The following is a 17,171-nucleotide window of genomic DNA, read 5'->3' as shown; positions in this document are numbered from 1 at the left end:
TCGCATAGTGAAACAAAAATCATTTCTTAAGTATTTACTTACCTCAGACAATCATCCTCATTCACAGACATCCTAACCACGTCACTGCAATTCATACCGTAATATTCGACATGAAGAATACTAAAAACCCCTATCCTTACAAGCAAAACCCTAATCATGCATTCAACAATCCTATATACAGCTACTACTTTCATCAATCGTTCGTCCTCGAGGGTCGATTGCTCGATCCACAAGCGTCAACCGTTCAAACTCGGGGGTGGATCATTCGAGGACTGCCAAATCTAAAAACCTACTAAGACACTCACCCTAAGCCATATCTCAAACTCAATCACTAATCCTAACAGCCCTTAAGGGTAACAAACACAAACAACATGTCATAACAAAACACAAGCATGGTTTTATTAATATTTGACAAAAGACATACAAGTTCTAAACCATTTTCGAAATCTTCAACCCTTTGATAATAAACTAAAATTAATGTATAAAATGTAGTGTAATGTGTATTTAAGTACTATTCATCATAAAGAAAACCATTTTTAGATCTAAAACTCTCATGCATAGATTTATTCTTTCCTTAACTAAAAATACTATCTTTAATGTTATTAAACTAGAAACATGTTTAAGCATGTTAAGACATATAGTAAACAATAAAAAAAAAAAAAAAAATCATGCTTAAAATGAATAGAGAGGTTGGATTAACCTCTTACCACAAGGGAAGGAGCCTCTCCAAGCCTTGAGAATAAATCCACCAAGGAAACCATTTCTCACTCTCTTGGGTTAGGTTTGTGGAAATGGGGCGAACTAGGACTTAGGGTGTATCTTAAGTCCTTCAATAGGACTCCATGCAGTGTAAAACAAAACTTTAAAATTTCCAGATACACTGCCATCGATCATTTGAAGTTGGGTCTCGAACATTCGAGGACGGCTTGCTTCGATCATTTGTGGCTTGGATTTTGAACGTTTGAAGACAACTAACTTCAACCATTCGAGGTTGGATCTCGAACGCTCGAAGGCACCATAAATCTTGAAAAACAAAATTGATTTCTAAAGATAAACAACAAGTGTGTGCACAAAGTGTCAACAAAAATAAGCACAGCGGAAGTAAATGACACAAAGATTTTTGTTGACAAAGTGGAAACTCAGTTAAGAGAAAAACCACTCCGGGGTAGCCAAACCCAGGAATTCCACTATTCAGAAGACATAGCTAGATACAAGACAGTAACACTCACATATACCCGATGCAGTGGTCGTATCTTGATCTCTGACATGTAACCCAACACAAACGCTTCCCAACCAGGTTCTTCTACCTGAAGGGGTCTTCAATGGAACTCCTTACCTTAGAGCCGACCTCTAAGATAGACTTCAGTTGTAGCACAGCAACAGCACACTTGAAAAAGGGCTTCAGAGGAAATATCACGTACCAAATTCTTGCAGTTCTCAATGCCCAGGGGCCTTTATTTATAGGTTGGGAGCTCAAATGAACGTCAGGCAAAATATACCTGGGCGCCGTCCGGACGGTGGACATGGGCCGTCCGGACAAACAACTGTGCAACAAGATTTTCCAAAAATTTCGCGGGGAAATCTTTCCTCTTTAAGGGCCTTGTTCGGACGGGATGGCACATCATCCGGACGGTCGCACGTCCGCTGCAAGTAATTTCCTTATAAGGCTTTAGAGCGTCCGGACGGCTATTCTTCAACACGCAATTTCCATATCTGCAATGCGCGCATCCGGACCATAATAGACAGTCGTCCGGAAGGTTGAAGTCGAATCGGCAATTTCCTTCTTTGATGCACGCGCGTCCAGACCATAGCTGTCAGATGTCCGAACGGTCATATCTGAATTGCGATTCTTGTCTTAAGGAGACGAGCGTCCGGACGGGATACCACATCGTCCGGACGGTTGATTGATCTTCCCTTTCTTAGAACTTGGAAAGAAATCAGAAACTGATCGAGTACTGGGAGGCATTCGGACATGCTGCTGAAACGTCCGAACGGATGCAAGCTGGCACAGAAACTTCTTGATACAGTATGGGGTCCGGACGGAATGAACACTTCGTCCGGACGGATGATGTTGGTCTGTCTAGCGTCCGGACGGGATGACACGTCGTCCAGACGGATGGAACAGTGGACAGATGGGCGTTCGGATGGGATGGCTCGATCGTCCGGACGGCTGATAGGGAACTTGAATTCTTCTGACTTGCAGACTCTGAATAGTGGAATCCATGTTTACAGCATCTTTACACTTAAGTGATTTTGTCCAAACACAGAATGAGGCCAAAATACTAACAAATCTCTTTGAATACTTTGCACGTTTAATTACTAGCAACTCTTTGCTCAGTTGAGCTATCTTTAAAATATTTAAAAGCTCTCGATTTTGATAAATCCATTTTTATTGGGGTTAAATACATTTTTGTCTCATGTGGTTTAATGACTTTATTTTTTTGCCCCTTGTACTTCATTACGTATCGTAGATAGTACATCGTTTATGGCTAAAAACGAAGATGGTGATGTGGTCTTTTGTTTACCAAAATATATCAATAATAAAATTAACCACTCGCAATAGAACGAATCCTTGTAGGATAAGGCTATAGAGAGGGTGTCGAACCTCAAGGACTACAAGGGTATTATTATCAAGCTTATCGAGATTAAATATAACTTAATTAAAAATACGTTTGATTTAGTTTTTGTTTTCTAAAAATAAATGCATAAAAGTAAAAGACATAAATTTAAAGATAGTAGGGATGAGATAAAGAATAGGGGATTGATTTCACCACTCACCGCATAACAATGGTCAATCATAAATTAACAAGGAAAATTCATACTATGCATGATATAGGACTCGTCTCACTTGAGTAGTCAAGAAATTACCTCTAAAGAATAAGTATAATCCATCTTCAGTTGGCACGGACCGTCCACCTAACCACTAAGATGCGGTACGACCCGTCTTCCCTAGGCATGGACTAGCTACGTCTTTAATAGGATATACACACAATCAATGGAATAGTATAACTCATCTTCGGTTGGCACGGACTGTCTACCTAAATTATACTAAACTAGGGTGTAGTACAATTCGTCTTCCCTAGGCATGTTCTATCTAATCCTCTTGATCATATGTCAATTAAAACCGTTGTATAGCAATCATTCACATAATCACAGAAAATATGAAGGATTGAGTTCAATCAATATAAAAGACTTTCTAAGACAAGATAAGAAATTCATAATGATTGAATATAAACATTAAAATCAATTCTCACAGTTATACAACTATCATTCATAGAGAAAATCCCAAATTAAAATACAATTAAACCATCGTTACTTGGAAAGGGCTACATCAACACCCTATTAGGAATTTAGCCGCTCATCGTAGTGCTGGGATGGCCTCCTGCCATGTTCTTCTCCTCTTCAACTTGTCAGGCTTCCGAGAAGAATTTTCTGTCTAAATCTAAGCATAAGCCCAAGCACCAAGCACCAAGCACACCTCATCTTGAAGCTTAGGGGTCTATTTATAGGGAGCACACAAGTCCTAGAAGCCCTTGGAATTCCAGAAAAATCGCTCTTGAGTCTTCTTGTCCAAGTAGGAGATTGAAACTTCAATCCAAGTAGGAAAAGGATTCTAAATTCGGCCAGAATTGCGGTCTTTTATTGCGGGGCGATTTTGACATAGTAAATGTTCGAATTAGGGAAAAGACTCATATTTGTTGAATTTTTTATAAGTTTTCCAACGCCACCAATTTCATTGCAATCCGATATCTGACGCAAAATTTATGATCCAAACACTGAGACATGTGTAGAATCCAAATTTGAATCCAATCCCATTTTGACTCTTAGTGGAGAAATTCCGATTTAATCATTCTCTTGATTTGATTAAACTTAACTACATCATATAAGTCTTCTATTATGATTGGTTAAGCTTACCAATATCTTTTAGGTCTTCTCAAAGTGTGTTTTAAGCCCAAAATCAATGAAATTAATTGCATTTTTATTTAAAACCTGAAAACAATAAAACGAACACAAAATCAAACAAATAACAATGCTAAAGAATTAACATATATAAGTTAAGGAGCTTGAATGTGTAACATTCGACGCTTATCATATGGTACTTTCGTCCAAAAACTTGATGGAAGTTCACATCACTTGCCTTAAAAAACTAATATATGTCCCTATGCCTAATTAAAAATTAAAAAAAAAAATCAAAAACTTTAATTTTTTTTTTGAATCCAAAAAAAAAAAAAAAACAAGATGGGGGCACACCGTTTGGTCTAGGGGTGGTTTCAGCCACCCCTACAAGGCTAAAAAAAAAAAAAAAAAAAAAAAAAAAAAAAAAAAAAAAAAAAAAAAAAAAAAAAAAAAAAAATTGTCTAGGGTTTGGCTTCTGGGAGTAGTTTGACCAGCCTTAGAGGACATGAGGGTGGTTCAGCCACCCCCAGACCGGCCATAGGGAGTGGCCGAAACTACCCTAAGGCCAAATGGGGATGGCCTAGCCACCCCCAAAGCCTTTAGGGTGGTTTTGGCCACCCCCATTTTGCCAAAAATGGTGGCTCAAGCCACCCCTATTTTTTTTTTTTTTTTTTCTAAAGATTTTTTTTTTTGAATGTTTTTAATATTTTTAGTTTTTTAGTTTTGAAATTTTATTTTTAATGGAGCGCAGGACATGTGTTAGGTTCTTAAGGTTGCTAGCATGGACTTCCATCAATTTTTGGACAGAAATTGGATGAAAGTACTATCTCCGTCTTTATCCATAAACGAAGTACCATTTATAATATGAAATGAAAAATAAAGAGAAAAAAAATATAATAATAAAAAATAAAGTCTTTAAACTATAGGGGGTCAAAGGTATTTAACCCTTTTTATTCTTATGAAAACTGCCATGTGTTTTAGGTGGGGTGTTACAGTTTACCACAACATGATCATGTACCCCAAGTCTTATTTCCTTGGGCAATAGATAAGAACAAGGTCATGTACCCTATAGTATATCTTATTTGGCAAATGACCAGAGCACGAGCATGTACCTCATGTCGTGTTTCCTTCAGCAATTGATTGGAGCAAGGTCATGTACCCCAAATAGATTGCATTAGGGAATTGGAAAACATATGGTCATGTACCCCATATCAGACTCTATTGGGCAATAAGCCAGTATATAATCATGTATCCCAAATCAAATTATATTAGACAATTGACCATCATATGATCATGTACCCAGATTAAATTATGTTAGGCAGCTGATCAAAGTAAGAAAGACCACAATAATGTGGCCATGCGCTTAGTGACAAGCCATTGAACGATTAGCCACCCAATACAAAATGAGGGAGACCATCAATCCCTCAAAGACATTAAGAGATTTGATGGCCAACTGAAACATTTGAAATCAGCCATACAACCATGACCACCATACAAAGACAATGATTATGTCCAAGATTCATCACCAGAGTGGGTGGTATGGGGAAGACAAGGCATCACAACTGGGTAAAATACCAATTGGGCCGATCAGGTCTAGAAGGCCTAACAATGTCTCCCCACCACTCAAAGGAAGCTCAACATCATTGGCTAAGCAAGTTGGCCAGAGTCTAACGACAAAAGAGTCGCATGTCAATCCTGGTCCAATAGTCGAATAGGAGGTCTATAGGAAAGTAAAATACTCAAAGAAGTCCATATCAGACCTCAGCCACGCAGAGGAAGCGTGAACGCTAAAGACTGTAGAAACAAAGTCCTATTAGCATTAATCGAGGTCACGTGATCACCTTTTTCATAGGTCAAGCGCCTTCCAATGGATGGAAAGCCAGATGAACGGCCACTCACTTGGGTAGATGCCAAAAGAGGAAAAACCTATGCACAAGCATAGCTACCCTTGGCCATACCATGCTTTCACTAGCGTTGTCACAACCGTAAACCAAGCCCATGAGTTGTCTCATAGAGGAAGAAGGGACATTGTGTTAATAGGTAAGGATGTGATCAAACAAGAATGTTGAATCCTCCATGGTGACCACGCACTGTGTAGCTTGCCATAGTGTTGAGTCTCACAAAGGACAGGCGGTAGAGGTGGGCGCAACAGAGCATCCAGCTAATTCCCAAATTAAAGTTTGAGTAATCTTCAATCTCAAGCGTTTTCAGCCATTAATCCCCCCATATAGGATTTAAATCATCTTCCTACGACATTGCACATTTTAGGAAGGAAGATCAAAAGGGAGTAACCTTCAAGCAACCCGACTTTTCTTCACTTTCCTATCATACAGACTTCTGCCCGATGGTAGTAGGTGACATCACTGATCCCTTTTCCATTTCTGTTGAACGAACGATTTAATCGCCTATATAAGGCAACACCATCCTAGCAGTGATAGGAAAAGCCACCAGAATACGTAGATCACGACATAGAAGAGAGACCAAGCTGGTTCAAAAATACTCCCACAAAAAAGAAATGCTAAGCGTGTGCTCAAACCGCACATCCTAAGTTCAAACATTGCCCATTAGCGAATGCTTATATTACTACAAGGAAATTAGTCATTCATTGCCGAAATGGAGTAAAGTTGTCTTGCTTCGCAACCACTGAGTCACATCCACTCTCTCTTACTCACTCACTACTTTCCTCATTTCCTATGTATTTATTATGTATTACCATCTTGAATATCACATGATGAAATGCAGTACTTCTTTCATATTATTGCTGAACCATAGGACCTTTGAATGTTTGCTGATTGCATTATAACATGGTCGAATACTTTACTGTTGCGATTCCCACCAATCACTTTGTGTGGCCCTCTTGTATCATTACGAGAATTCGTGCACCCATTGATTTGGTTGCAAGCCCTATTGCCTTAGTAGCCATCAATCCATTAGATTAGCGTGAGTGATGAGCTTGACTATCCTAACTCATTACGAACCGCCCAAATCCGAAAAGACCCACAACCATAGCCATATGACAGAGATACAAATTTTCTTTTATTAGAGTAATATCCTTCCTAACAAATTCAAATGGATTTGAAACTTTTTATATGGTTCTTTGGTCATTGAGGTTCCAATCTGCTCCCTTCAATGTTGTAAAACTAAAATTGGTTCCAGCAATGGTATTGCCCTATGCTATTTGTAAAATAACATTCTGTTTGTGGTTTTACCCGTTCACATACATGAGAAAAGTATTCTATAGAAATATAAATAAATAAATAAATTATTCTCTTCTGTTAATCACTCCCCCCCCCCCCCCCCCCCTCGCGCGCGCGCGCGCACGCGCTTTCTTCTCCTTATAATGGCCTCAACTATCTCAACACAATCATAAAACTTCTATTTGTTGTAAGACAAAACCAGTTCTAAGAGTATTCCCAATGGATTAGCTATTTGTTACTTTAGGCTAAAATAGCTAAATAAAAGGTAAAAAAACACACTCCATTGGATTATGTAAACAAAAAGTTAAAATAGATTTTTCTTAAATCCGTAATTAATATAAGCTCCATGTAGCGTTGCACGTTAACAACGCCACAAACGCTACAGGGGCAAGAATGATGGATTCCCCTCCCCCCTTCTTTTTTTTTTTTTACCCCCCCCCCTTTTCCCTCCACCTTTTATTTCCCTCTTCTTCTCTCCCGCTTCATTCTCCCGTCTCTACGTCTCTCTCTCCTCCTCTCTCGCTGAAGCCCGCGACCGATTGCCATTGGACCGTAATCCCTCCATCGATCCTCACCAATCTCTCCGCAATGAAACTGCAGGTTGGTTGCTTTCCCTCTCTTTATGTCTCTTTAATCCCAAGGGCTTCTCTCCGTCCCCCTCAATCTAATAATTCACAAATCCCAAAAAAAAAATTCAAACACTATAAGTGGAAGAATTAAATTCAAAAGACAAAGAATAGTTACTGTGTATGTATGTTTGATTGTTCAAAAAATGTGGACTATGCTGCGACTAGCCAAGCCATGTGAGTTTTGGTATGAGATTCTTGATTTTTCAATGGTTGGTGAAAAGATGTTTGTGTATGTATGTGGTGGGTTGTACACAAGTATGTTGAGTTTTTGATACTGATGGTACCTTATTGTAGTATTTAGTTTCTGCTTTTACATTTTCGAGCATGTCATATTATTGATTGAAACTGTGTGTTTCACAATTTATCCTAAGATATACTTATTCTCATGATAAGTGATGAAGTAAACCATTTGCTTAATGATAGTCATATAACATATTTTGCATTTGGGGAATTAGTACAGAATCCAACATCTTACAACATTCTTAAATTTAATTATTTGTTTTGATCTTCAGTTTTATGACTAGCCTGTAAACATGATAGGTAGCACTTGCATTAAAACTACTGTATATTTCACTTGTAATGTTTTATTGTCCTTTCATTACATTACTTGTAATGTTTCATTGTCCTTTTGTGTTGAATTTTGGAAGGATGGATTTGAATGACGATACATTCTTCGTCCCTCTCATACATGAGGGAGATTATGGTTACAATGCATATACGTTGGCTTCTTTTCATGAGAACATTGATTCCCAAGACACTCAACTCCAACCTCAAACGGAATTCACGACTTAAAAAACTCAACGGAAAGGAAACTTTGGTGTAGAAGAAGACAACGTACTAGTATCGGCTTGGCTCACTACTAGTATGGATGCAATTCATGGTATCGATCAAAAAGCCTCAAAATTTTGGATGAGAGTTCATGCGAAGTATGATGAACATAAGAAGCCCAACTTTTGTAAACGTTCTGTGAACTCTTTAACGAATTGGTGGTCAATGAACCATATTGCCACCAACAAGTTTTGTGGATGCTTAGCTCAAATCGAAACAAGGCATCAAAGTGGCCACCAAACAAGACAAGGTATGAATTGATTGTTATGCCTTAAAGTCAATGAGCCAATGATTAATTCGTATGAATATTTTAATTATTGAATCTTTGTTAATTTTTCAAATTGAGGAAGCGAAGGTGATGTATCACAGCATCCACGGTGGCTCATTTAATTTTCAACATTGTTGGAATACATTGAGATTTCATCCAAAATGGAAACAAACTGTGACCGAAGGAGTCAGAAAAAAGAAAAGAAAAACATTTGCACAAGAACCTTATTGTACTCCAGATTCAATACATTTAGGGGACAACAATGGGTCTCCATCAGTGATTGCAGACTTGGAGAGGCCAATTGGCAAGAAGGCCCAAAATGAGAGAGAGAAAACACAGAGGAGGCAAACCAAATGTCTGCGAATCTTGTAGAGGTAGTTAATGATATGAAGGAAAAAAAAGAAGAAATCTCATGATCAAAGAATTGAAGAATGACAAGAGTATATTCGTCTTACAAAAGAAAGGCTTGTGTTTGAGCAATCGAGAGAGGAAAGGGAAAAAAAGGTTGATCTTCTTAGTAAAAAAAAGGCTTGAAATTGAGCAATCAAGAGAGGACAGGAAAATTATGAGTATGGATACAAGCAACATGTCTCCAATGAAAAAAAATCATATTTTCGTTCACGTCAAATGGAAATCATTGAAAAACATATGGTCATTCCCATTTGAGATTGACTAAATGCTTTTACATGTGTTTGATGTATTTTGTGGTCTGTATTTTGTTGAAAGTCTATGTTGTGGACTAAATAGTTAGTTTGTGAACGTGGTCCACTACTTAGTTTGGTTAGTTAGTGAAAGATGTATATTGTGGGCTGTATCTTTTCCTTGAATTTCATAGACATATCTGGGTTTGGTTAGTAAAAGATGTTAACTTGCTGCTGCCAGTAGCTTTGTGTTTTGGTTTAATCCAAAATTGTGTATTGTGTTTTGATTTGAATCTGCAGCTTGTGGGCTGTAGCTTTTCAGTTTATTTCAAAACTGGATCCAATACTTATTTGATACTTATCCATAATTTGAAATTATAGTTTTTTTATAGTTCTATGAATTGTATCTGTGCTTTTTGTTGCACTTGGGAACTTACTGGACACCTCAAACGTTGGATTTGAACCTTGTTTAAGTATTGATGAGCAGAAATATAATCATAAACAGAAACAAGAGAAGGGGTCATTGACGACAAGTATTTGAGTCTTTGACTCTTTCAGAGTGAAAGATTCCTTCTTTGGTGCAGGTGTGGCTGAAGTTGATTCAGTTTCAAATATGGAATATATTAGAATTTGGCAATGCAATGATGCAGTTTCTAGTGGGAGTTTCTATGTCTATGCGTGTGTTCTGATGATATTGTGGAATCTGAACCTTATTTTCTCAAAATCATTTGTGTCTATGTTTCTGTTTTGTGTTGAACTATATATCCTTATCCGTATTTCTAGTTTATACTTCATCTGTGAGCACACTATTCTTTTTCTTTCTTTCCTTTGTCCTTGCAGTAGTGATTGTCTTTGAGTGATTTCTGTATGAACACAAAACTGAAATAGACGAATTACAAAATTATCCTAGAAATCAAAACAACCACCATTAGCATTGACCTAATAATCCACAAATTCTATATGAAATGAAATTTAAAATTACGATTGGCTATGTATTTGCCATAAATGCTCGATGGGGTCTGATTGCAGCTGAGAATGAGTCCCTCTATCTCTAATGCGATGATGATGTTCAATGAAGTCCGTAAGTTGTTGATTCGTAGTGTGTGGCACTGGTTCGTAAAGACTTTCATCGATTTGATCGTAAACAAAATCATCTGCTCTAAGGTATTGATGTCGCTCATCTTCAACAATTATGGTATGCAATATTATGCATGCTATCATGATGTTTTTAAGCATTTAATGATCGAAAGAACGCGCAGGTCCTCGCACAATTGCAAATCGTGCTTAAAGCACTCCAAATGCACGTTCTACATCTTTCCTTGCTGACTCTTGAGTTTTTGCAAAATGTTTTCTCTTATTTCCTTGCTGAGCATGAATTGTTTTTACAAATGTTGACTGTGAAGGATATATACCATCAGGGATATAATATCCCATTGTGTAGTCATTACCGTTGATTAAGTAGTTCACTGGAGGAGCACGCCCTCCAACGAGCTCGATAAATAAAGAAGAATGTTCTAACATGTTGAAATCATTATGAGACCCTGACAACCCAAAAAATGCTTGCCATATCCAAAGATCATATGACGCCACGGCTTCTAAAATAATTGTTGGTTCATGAATATGACCAGAAAACATATCTGCCCATGCTCTTGGACAATTCTTCAATTTCCAAAGCATATAATCGATGCTCCCCACCATCCCTGGAAATCCACGTCTTGCGTTCACCTCTAGCAATCTAGATATGTCATTGTTGTTTGGCGACCTCAAGTATTTGTCAGAATAAATTGAAATTACTGATTTAACAAAATATTGCAAGCACTGTGTTGCAGTGTTTTCTGCAATCCTCAAATATTCATCCATAAAATCACCTGATACTCAATAACCGAGCATCTTAAGTGAGGCAGTTATCTTTTGAAGGGAAGAATGTCCAAGCTTTTTAGCAGCATCTCTTCTTTGGACGAAATATGATTCGTGAGCTTCTATCACAATTTGAATACAATTAAACAGAGAACGTTGAATTCGAAAGCTCCTCTGAAATTTCGTAGGAGGATAGACTGGCGATTCTGCAAAATAGTCTAAGAAAAGACGTTGGTGACCTTCCAAAAAATTACGCTGGATGAACCTACGGCGTTGAACAGAACCAAGGCGCGATGTTGAGCCTCTTTCATCACGCAACCGTTCTTCTTCAACAGAGAAAGCCAAAACGATATCCAACTCGTCATCGGAGGATGAAGAGTTAAAAATTGTAAAAGAAGGATCCATAAAGAGTGTAGAAAAAGAAAAGTTTAGAGAATTGTGAAAAAAGAAGCTTGTGTTTTTTATGTGTGAAACTTTACAATAACTTGGACAATTTATAGTTAAATTAATTAGTATGAATAAAAAAAAAAAATTATAATACCCCTCAGAATAATATGAGCATGTCAAAGGGTCAAGCAGTCGATGACCCGTTATTGTAGTGTTCTGCTGGAAAAATGGACTATTAAAACCATGGAGCAATTCTAGAAAGGAATATTGTCATAATAAATGGGCAATGCAAGATCCAAAGATGACCCGTTATTGTAGTGTTCTGTTGGAAAAAAATGGACTGTTAAACACATGGAGCAATTCTAGAAAGGAATATTCTCATAATAAATGGGCAATGCGAGATCCAATCCATTTCGTTTTTTGATAAATGGGCAATGCGAAATCCTTGGTTGAAGTAGAGTTTCTCTTTGATCATATGATTGATAAAGGATTATTTTCATAAACAAATCTGGTTTGATTTTCATAGAGCAAAAAAATATGATTATTAGAAAAATTGCCGTTTGAGGAAAAATAACCGTTGAAAAAATTGCGTTAGAAAAATGACTATTTGAACAAAATGACTGTTGACAAATATGACCGATTGAAAAAAATAAAAAAATAAAAAACGATAATTAAAAAAGTAATATAAAAGAATAAAAAAAAAAAACATATCTAGATAATATAGAGTTAAAAATAGATAATTGGATGTATGGTAATATAGAGTTGAGAATAGATAATCGGATGTATGGTGCCCTTTAAAACCCATTAGCTAAACTAGATAAAGTGGGTTTTGATTAGCTATTTTAAATTAAAAAATACATAAGTCATTGATAGTATGAAATTACTATCAAATGATATTACTGTATTTCTTTTTTATTTTTTAAAAAATAGGTAAAAATACATTTATAGCCCCCATATAAAGTTGGACCCCTTTTTTAATCTGGCTTCCAATGTTTAAAAAATAGCAATTGACCCCTCGAAATTTCAACCGTCGGCAAGTTTGATCATCCGTTAGCCTTTGTCCCACATGAATTTCTAGCAAATGAAGTTCCCAAAATGCCCCTAGAGGAAGAGAGGGGAGGGGGGTAAAGTGTTAAAAAAAAACAGTTAAATACAAAATTTCAAAAAAAAATAAAAAAAATAAAAAATAAAACCCTTGGGGAGGTATTTAACACTTTGCCCCCCCCCCCCCCCCCCCCCCCCCCCCAAGGGCATTTTGGAGAGTTGAATAGATAAAAAGTCACGTATTCTTTTATACCAAAAACTCAAGAGAAACTTATGGGGGTTGACCATATCTCTAAAGAGGCTCCAACCAATAGTGTTGATTTCATGCTAGCACGAGCTCTTGGAGGCACAAATTGGTACGCTTCAAAGAAATTCAAATATGGAAAATTCGAAAAATAAATATTCTTTTCCACAGAACTAAGCGACAACTGCAATGAATTTTGCATGGGATCGGAGGACTCAAAAGTGCTACAATGGAATATATATATATATCCTCAAAAGAATCGTTTACGCTGGACAAATTCATGTTATGAAATTGTTTATGTCACAAATGCAATGAAGAAGACTGAATCGAAAAGTTCTTCAACTCCAAAGGAACCTGCTCCAGTGACAAGATATATGCCTTCAATTACCAATATCTGACGGGTAGATTAAAACCTATATATACCAGAGGGCTCAGCGTTCTGAACAATCCATGGATGTTCAAGAAGCTTATGTAGCGGCAGACGCTGAGAAGAATCCTTGACAAGCATCTGTTAGTAAAAAGGCGAGAAAAATCAGGCATAGCAGTAACTATTAAATAAAAATTTTGAGAATGTTTAGCAATGTAAAGAAGTCAAAAGCAAAAAGGTGGAAACCTGACTAATGAGGTCCTTTGCAGCAGAAGAGACAATTGGTTTAGGCGGAAACTTTAGATCAACTTGCACAATCCTGTATAATATAGTGACACGCAGTATAAGCAATACGAAAATCCTATAATATAACCAACATTAATTAGATATAATACACACTTTGGAAAAAATTTAGTGCCTTCACTATATTAACTTTGCACCTTACAAGAGAGAAAGGAGAATTCTCTTAAAAAATACCTTAAATATTTCCAATACTTTCGAATTTTAGCATTACATGTCTCTCAACAAAAAGCGTTAATTAGTGGGGTGATGGAATATTTAAAGATGCTAATTTTGATCGTGCTTATGCATTCTGCAAGCCATGCTTACCTTCTATACGTATCAGAGTGTTCCTTAGCCTCAAAAGGAGGGACCCCATAGAGGAACTCGTAGCAAAGGACACCAAGACTCCAGATATCCACACTTGCATCATGCTCTACACTCTCCACTGTTAGGCACCGCCAAAGTATTAGAAGAGTAGAGATTAGTTGTGTATCATGTAAGCTATGTAAAGCAATTCTCAATAGCAAATTAACTTTTTGAGAAACAGAACTAATGTGACCCACAAATGATCCGTAGAGATGAAACCAAAGATAAGAAGAAGAGGATGTAAATCAAATGTCAATGAAGACAAGCCCCTTGCAGCATGCATTGTCTAATAATACATACCCATCTCAGGGGGGAGGTAATCCAGCGTACCACACATGGTTCGCCTGCGGTTGAATGTATGCACAGACCACCCAAAATCTGCAATTTTAAGTTCACCCTGACAAAGAGAACCCACAACAATGACATCAGAATACAAGGTACGTTCTTTACGTCAAATGACCAAGAAACAGATAGTGCTCTAGAAGTTGGTCATCACCTGTGCACCAATTAAAAGGTTCTCTGGTTTAATATCCCTGTGTATCACGTGCTTTCCATGGCAATATATGAGGGCACGGGCTAATGATGCAACATACTGTCATGCGCCACAATAACTTATGATCAGTTTTGCATTAAAAAATAAAAAGAGGACTATTGGATCGCAAGTAACAGCACACTACTACACCGTCTTCCAAAAGTGTAATCATTATTATACCTTTACGATTTAGGAACTTCACTTTACTTGAATCGTGAATAAGTAAAGCAACCAAAAATCAGGTGATAGCTAGGAAAAACCTTCAGATATATAGATATGACTTAAGAATTAATGTAAGAGGGAGAAACAAATGAAAGTAAAATGGTAGGCTATATCATAAATAGAACTTACAGTAGCAGCACGTCTTTCACTGAAGTATTTACACTTCTGAAGTTCCTTGTAAAGTTCACCTTTGGCTGCATATTCTAATATCAAATAAACTCTTTTCTGCAATGACCACATTTAAATAATAAATGGTTAATAGCAACATATTTCCTCACTTCAGCAATTCATTCTTCTCACATTACTGAGTAGCTAAAGACCACCACCATTTACCTGATCATAGAAGTATCCATAAAGGCGTAAAATATTGGGATGTCGAAGATGACTTTGTATTTCAACTTCCCGGCGAAGCTGGTGCTCAACCTGAGACTGTTGCAGCTGGCTCTTAAAGAGGACTTTCAGTGCCACAATATGATTGCTCTGTTTCAGGATAATTTCACAGAAGTAACCAAGAAGTACCAAATGGGTGATGTAGAAATAACACTAAAAAATCCAAGAACATTCACTGTCATGAAAACACACATTCTAGGGTAGCTTAAGAAATAGTAGTTCTTTGATTTTGCCAGGCATTTTGGAAATTAAAATCTGAAATCTCGAAATTATTTAAGACAAAATAATCAAATGATTACCAAATGAGTGATGTAGAAATAACACTAAAAAATCTATGAAAATTCACTGTCATGAAAAAACACATTCTAGGGAAGCTTAAGAAATAGTAGTTCTTTGATTTGCTAGACGTTTTGGAAATAAAAATCTGAAATCTCGAAATTATTTAGGACAAAAGAATCAAATACCACCCACCCCCAACTGAGTGTTACACTAAGCTCACTAGGGAAGCTTAAACATTCAAATAAAAACTTATATGAATTTTCGTTTCATCAGCAGCGGTACAAACGACAAAAGCTTCCTAACGTGTGTTCCAATTAGATAGAACCCAAAATCATTGACTATCAAAACTCAAAACAACTTAAAAGGACTACAATTCCACAATCAACAAATCGCCTAATTACTGAGAAAAATAAAGTAGTTGGAAAATTTGAAGAAGTTTCAAAGCATGTGAAAACCAACCCTCTTTTCTCTTGCCAAATAGACATGACCAAACTTTCCCCGTCCGAGGGGTTTTCCAATGTCAAAGTCATTAAGAGTCCATCTTCTTTTCTCCACTGAAGAAACATCTGAAGAAGCCTGTATAATAAAGCACATAAGTTATCACCGACTAAGACAAGAGTCCAGAACAAATAGCAGATATTATTGTAGACAAAAAAAGCTCCCGCGAAATAACAATTAAAAACCAACAATCCTAAGCCTATTAGTTTAAAAACCTAGGCTCTCTTCTCGAATTCATATAACAAACAATCAGAACTCCATTTTTTCAACCAAAAATGAGAAAAGATAACAAACAGAGAAAATTTGGGGTCTTTGTTTCTCAGAAAAGAATGAGAAAGGGTGACGGAAAATGCTAAAGAATTCTTCCTCCGGAGTAATTTTAGGGATTTTCCTTCATCCATTCCCAAAAACCAAAAGGAGAAAAAAGAGATATAAAGAACGTTAATTTCTTTTGCATAGGCCAAGACAAGGGAGGTTAATCAAAGAGCAAACTTCGAATCGCGAAGAGACCTCGCGAAGAAACCCTAGCTTTCAAACCAGAGGGTACAAAAGCCACAAAGATTGCGATTCAAACTTGGATTTCTTCCACACATCACGAAACTCCAGAAATTTCACAAAAGAAACAAAGAAATCCATTAATTTTAACAAATCAAGCAAACGGCGCGTTCAAAGTAGGGAAATGAAACTCCAAATAAAAAACCCCTAACTTTCAGATCAGAGAAATCAAAGAAACACAAGGATTACAAATCAAAACCCTAACTTAAATGCATTATCTATTTAATTTACCTTCTCTTGTGGTTGGGTCTCTGCAGCGATCGCCATGAGAGAGAGAGAGAGAGAGAGAGAGAGAGAGATTGACGGAGATGAAGATGGCAGACAAGGCAATGAAAGGAATGGCGGATGGGATGCTTGAATAAGCACATTACAACGGTCGAGTTCGTAGGGAGCGCCACGTGGTCCAATCCCGCTCACGACTCTATTCAAAAATGTTTTTGGCATTTCCTGTATCTCATGCGGCTGGAGCGTCTCTCATTTTGACCTGCACGTGAGCGTGATGCACATTGGGATCATATATGCCTTTTTCTTTTTGTTTCCAGATCATTTTCTTTTAAAAAAAAAAAATATATTACGTTATAAGAGTGCTATATTCATTTCATCCCCTCAATTTGTCAAAAAAAAAAAAAAACTATCCCCTCAAATATATTAATAATTTAAATTCAAATAACTGGTTCTAAATTATATG

The 17,171-nt window shown here is 37.0% G+C and overlaps 2 protein-coding genes across 2 annotated transcripts; both read right to left on the bottom strand.

Moving 5' to 3' along the window:
* Positions 1-10,744: 10,744 nt before the first annotated feature.
* Positions 10,745-11,722, bottom strand: LOC133871570 (uncharacterized). Its single transcript, XM_062308999.1, has 2 exons — positions 11,572-11,722; positions 10,745-11,328 (listed from the first exon to the last, which is right to left on the bottom strand). Exons 1-2 carry the CDS (start codon positions 11,720-11,722, stop codon positions 10,745-10,747), a joined length of 735 nt encoding a protein of 244 aa, XP_062164983.1.
* A 1,250-nt stretch (positions 11,723-12,972) lies between these two features.
* On the bottom strand, positions 12,973-16,866 carry LOC133871074 (serine/threonine-protein kinase Aurora-1). Its single transcript, XM_062308431.1, has 9 exons — positions 16,715-16,866; positions 15,890-16,006; positions 15,095-15,241; positions 14,891-14,986; positions 14,504-14,599; positions 14,308-14,404; positions 13,969-14,086; positions 13,606-13,678; positions 12,973-13,500 (listed from the first exon to the last, which is right to left on the bottom strand). The coding sequence occupies exons 1-9, from the start codon at positions 16,748-16,750 to the stop codon at positions 13,399-13,401; spliced, it is 882 nt and encodes a 293-aa protein (XP_062164415.1). The 5' UTR covers positions 16,751-16,866; the 3' UTR covers positions 12,973-13,398.
* Positions 16,867-17,171: the final 305 nt, after the last annotated feature.

The sequence above is a fragment of the Alnus glutinosa genome, chromosome 6 (genome assembly GCF_958979055.1).
Source record: "Alnus glutinosa chromosome 6, dhAlnGlut1.1, whole genome shotgun sequence".
In the NCBI taxonomy this organism is placed as follows: domain Eukaryota; kingdom Viridiplantae; phylum Streptophyta; class Magnoliopsida; order Fagales; family Betulaceae; genus Alnus; species Alnus glutinosa.
The sequence above is the reverse complement of the archived record's forward strand: the minus strand, read 5'-3'. Positions and strand labels throughout refer to the sequence as shown.

Coding starts and splice junctions, on each gene's coding strand:
- LOC133871570 (XM_062308999.1), bottom strand. CDS start 11,722: ATGGATCCTTCTTTTACAATTTTTAACTCTTCATCCTCCGATGACGAG. Junction 11,329..11,571: donor ACGCCGTAGGTTCATCCAGC/GTAATTTTTTGG, acceptor ATTGAGTATCAG/GTGATTTTATGGATGAATAT.
- LOC133871074 (XM_062308431.1), bottom strand. CDS start 16,750: ATGGCGATCGCTGCAGAGACCCAACCACAAGAGAAG. Junction 13,679..13,968: donor CACTCTGATACGTATAGAAG/GTAAGCATGGCT, acceptor TATATTATACAG/GATTGTGCAAGTTGATCTAA. Junction 13,501..13,605: donor CAAAGGACCTCATTAGTCAG/GTTTCCACCTTT, acceptor TTTTACTAACAG/ATGCTTGTCAAGGATTCTTC.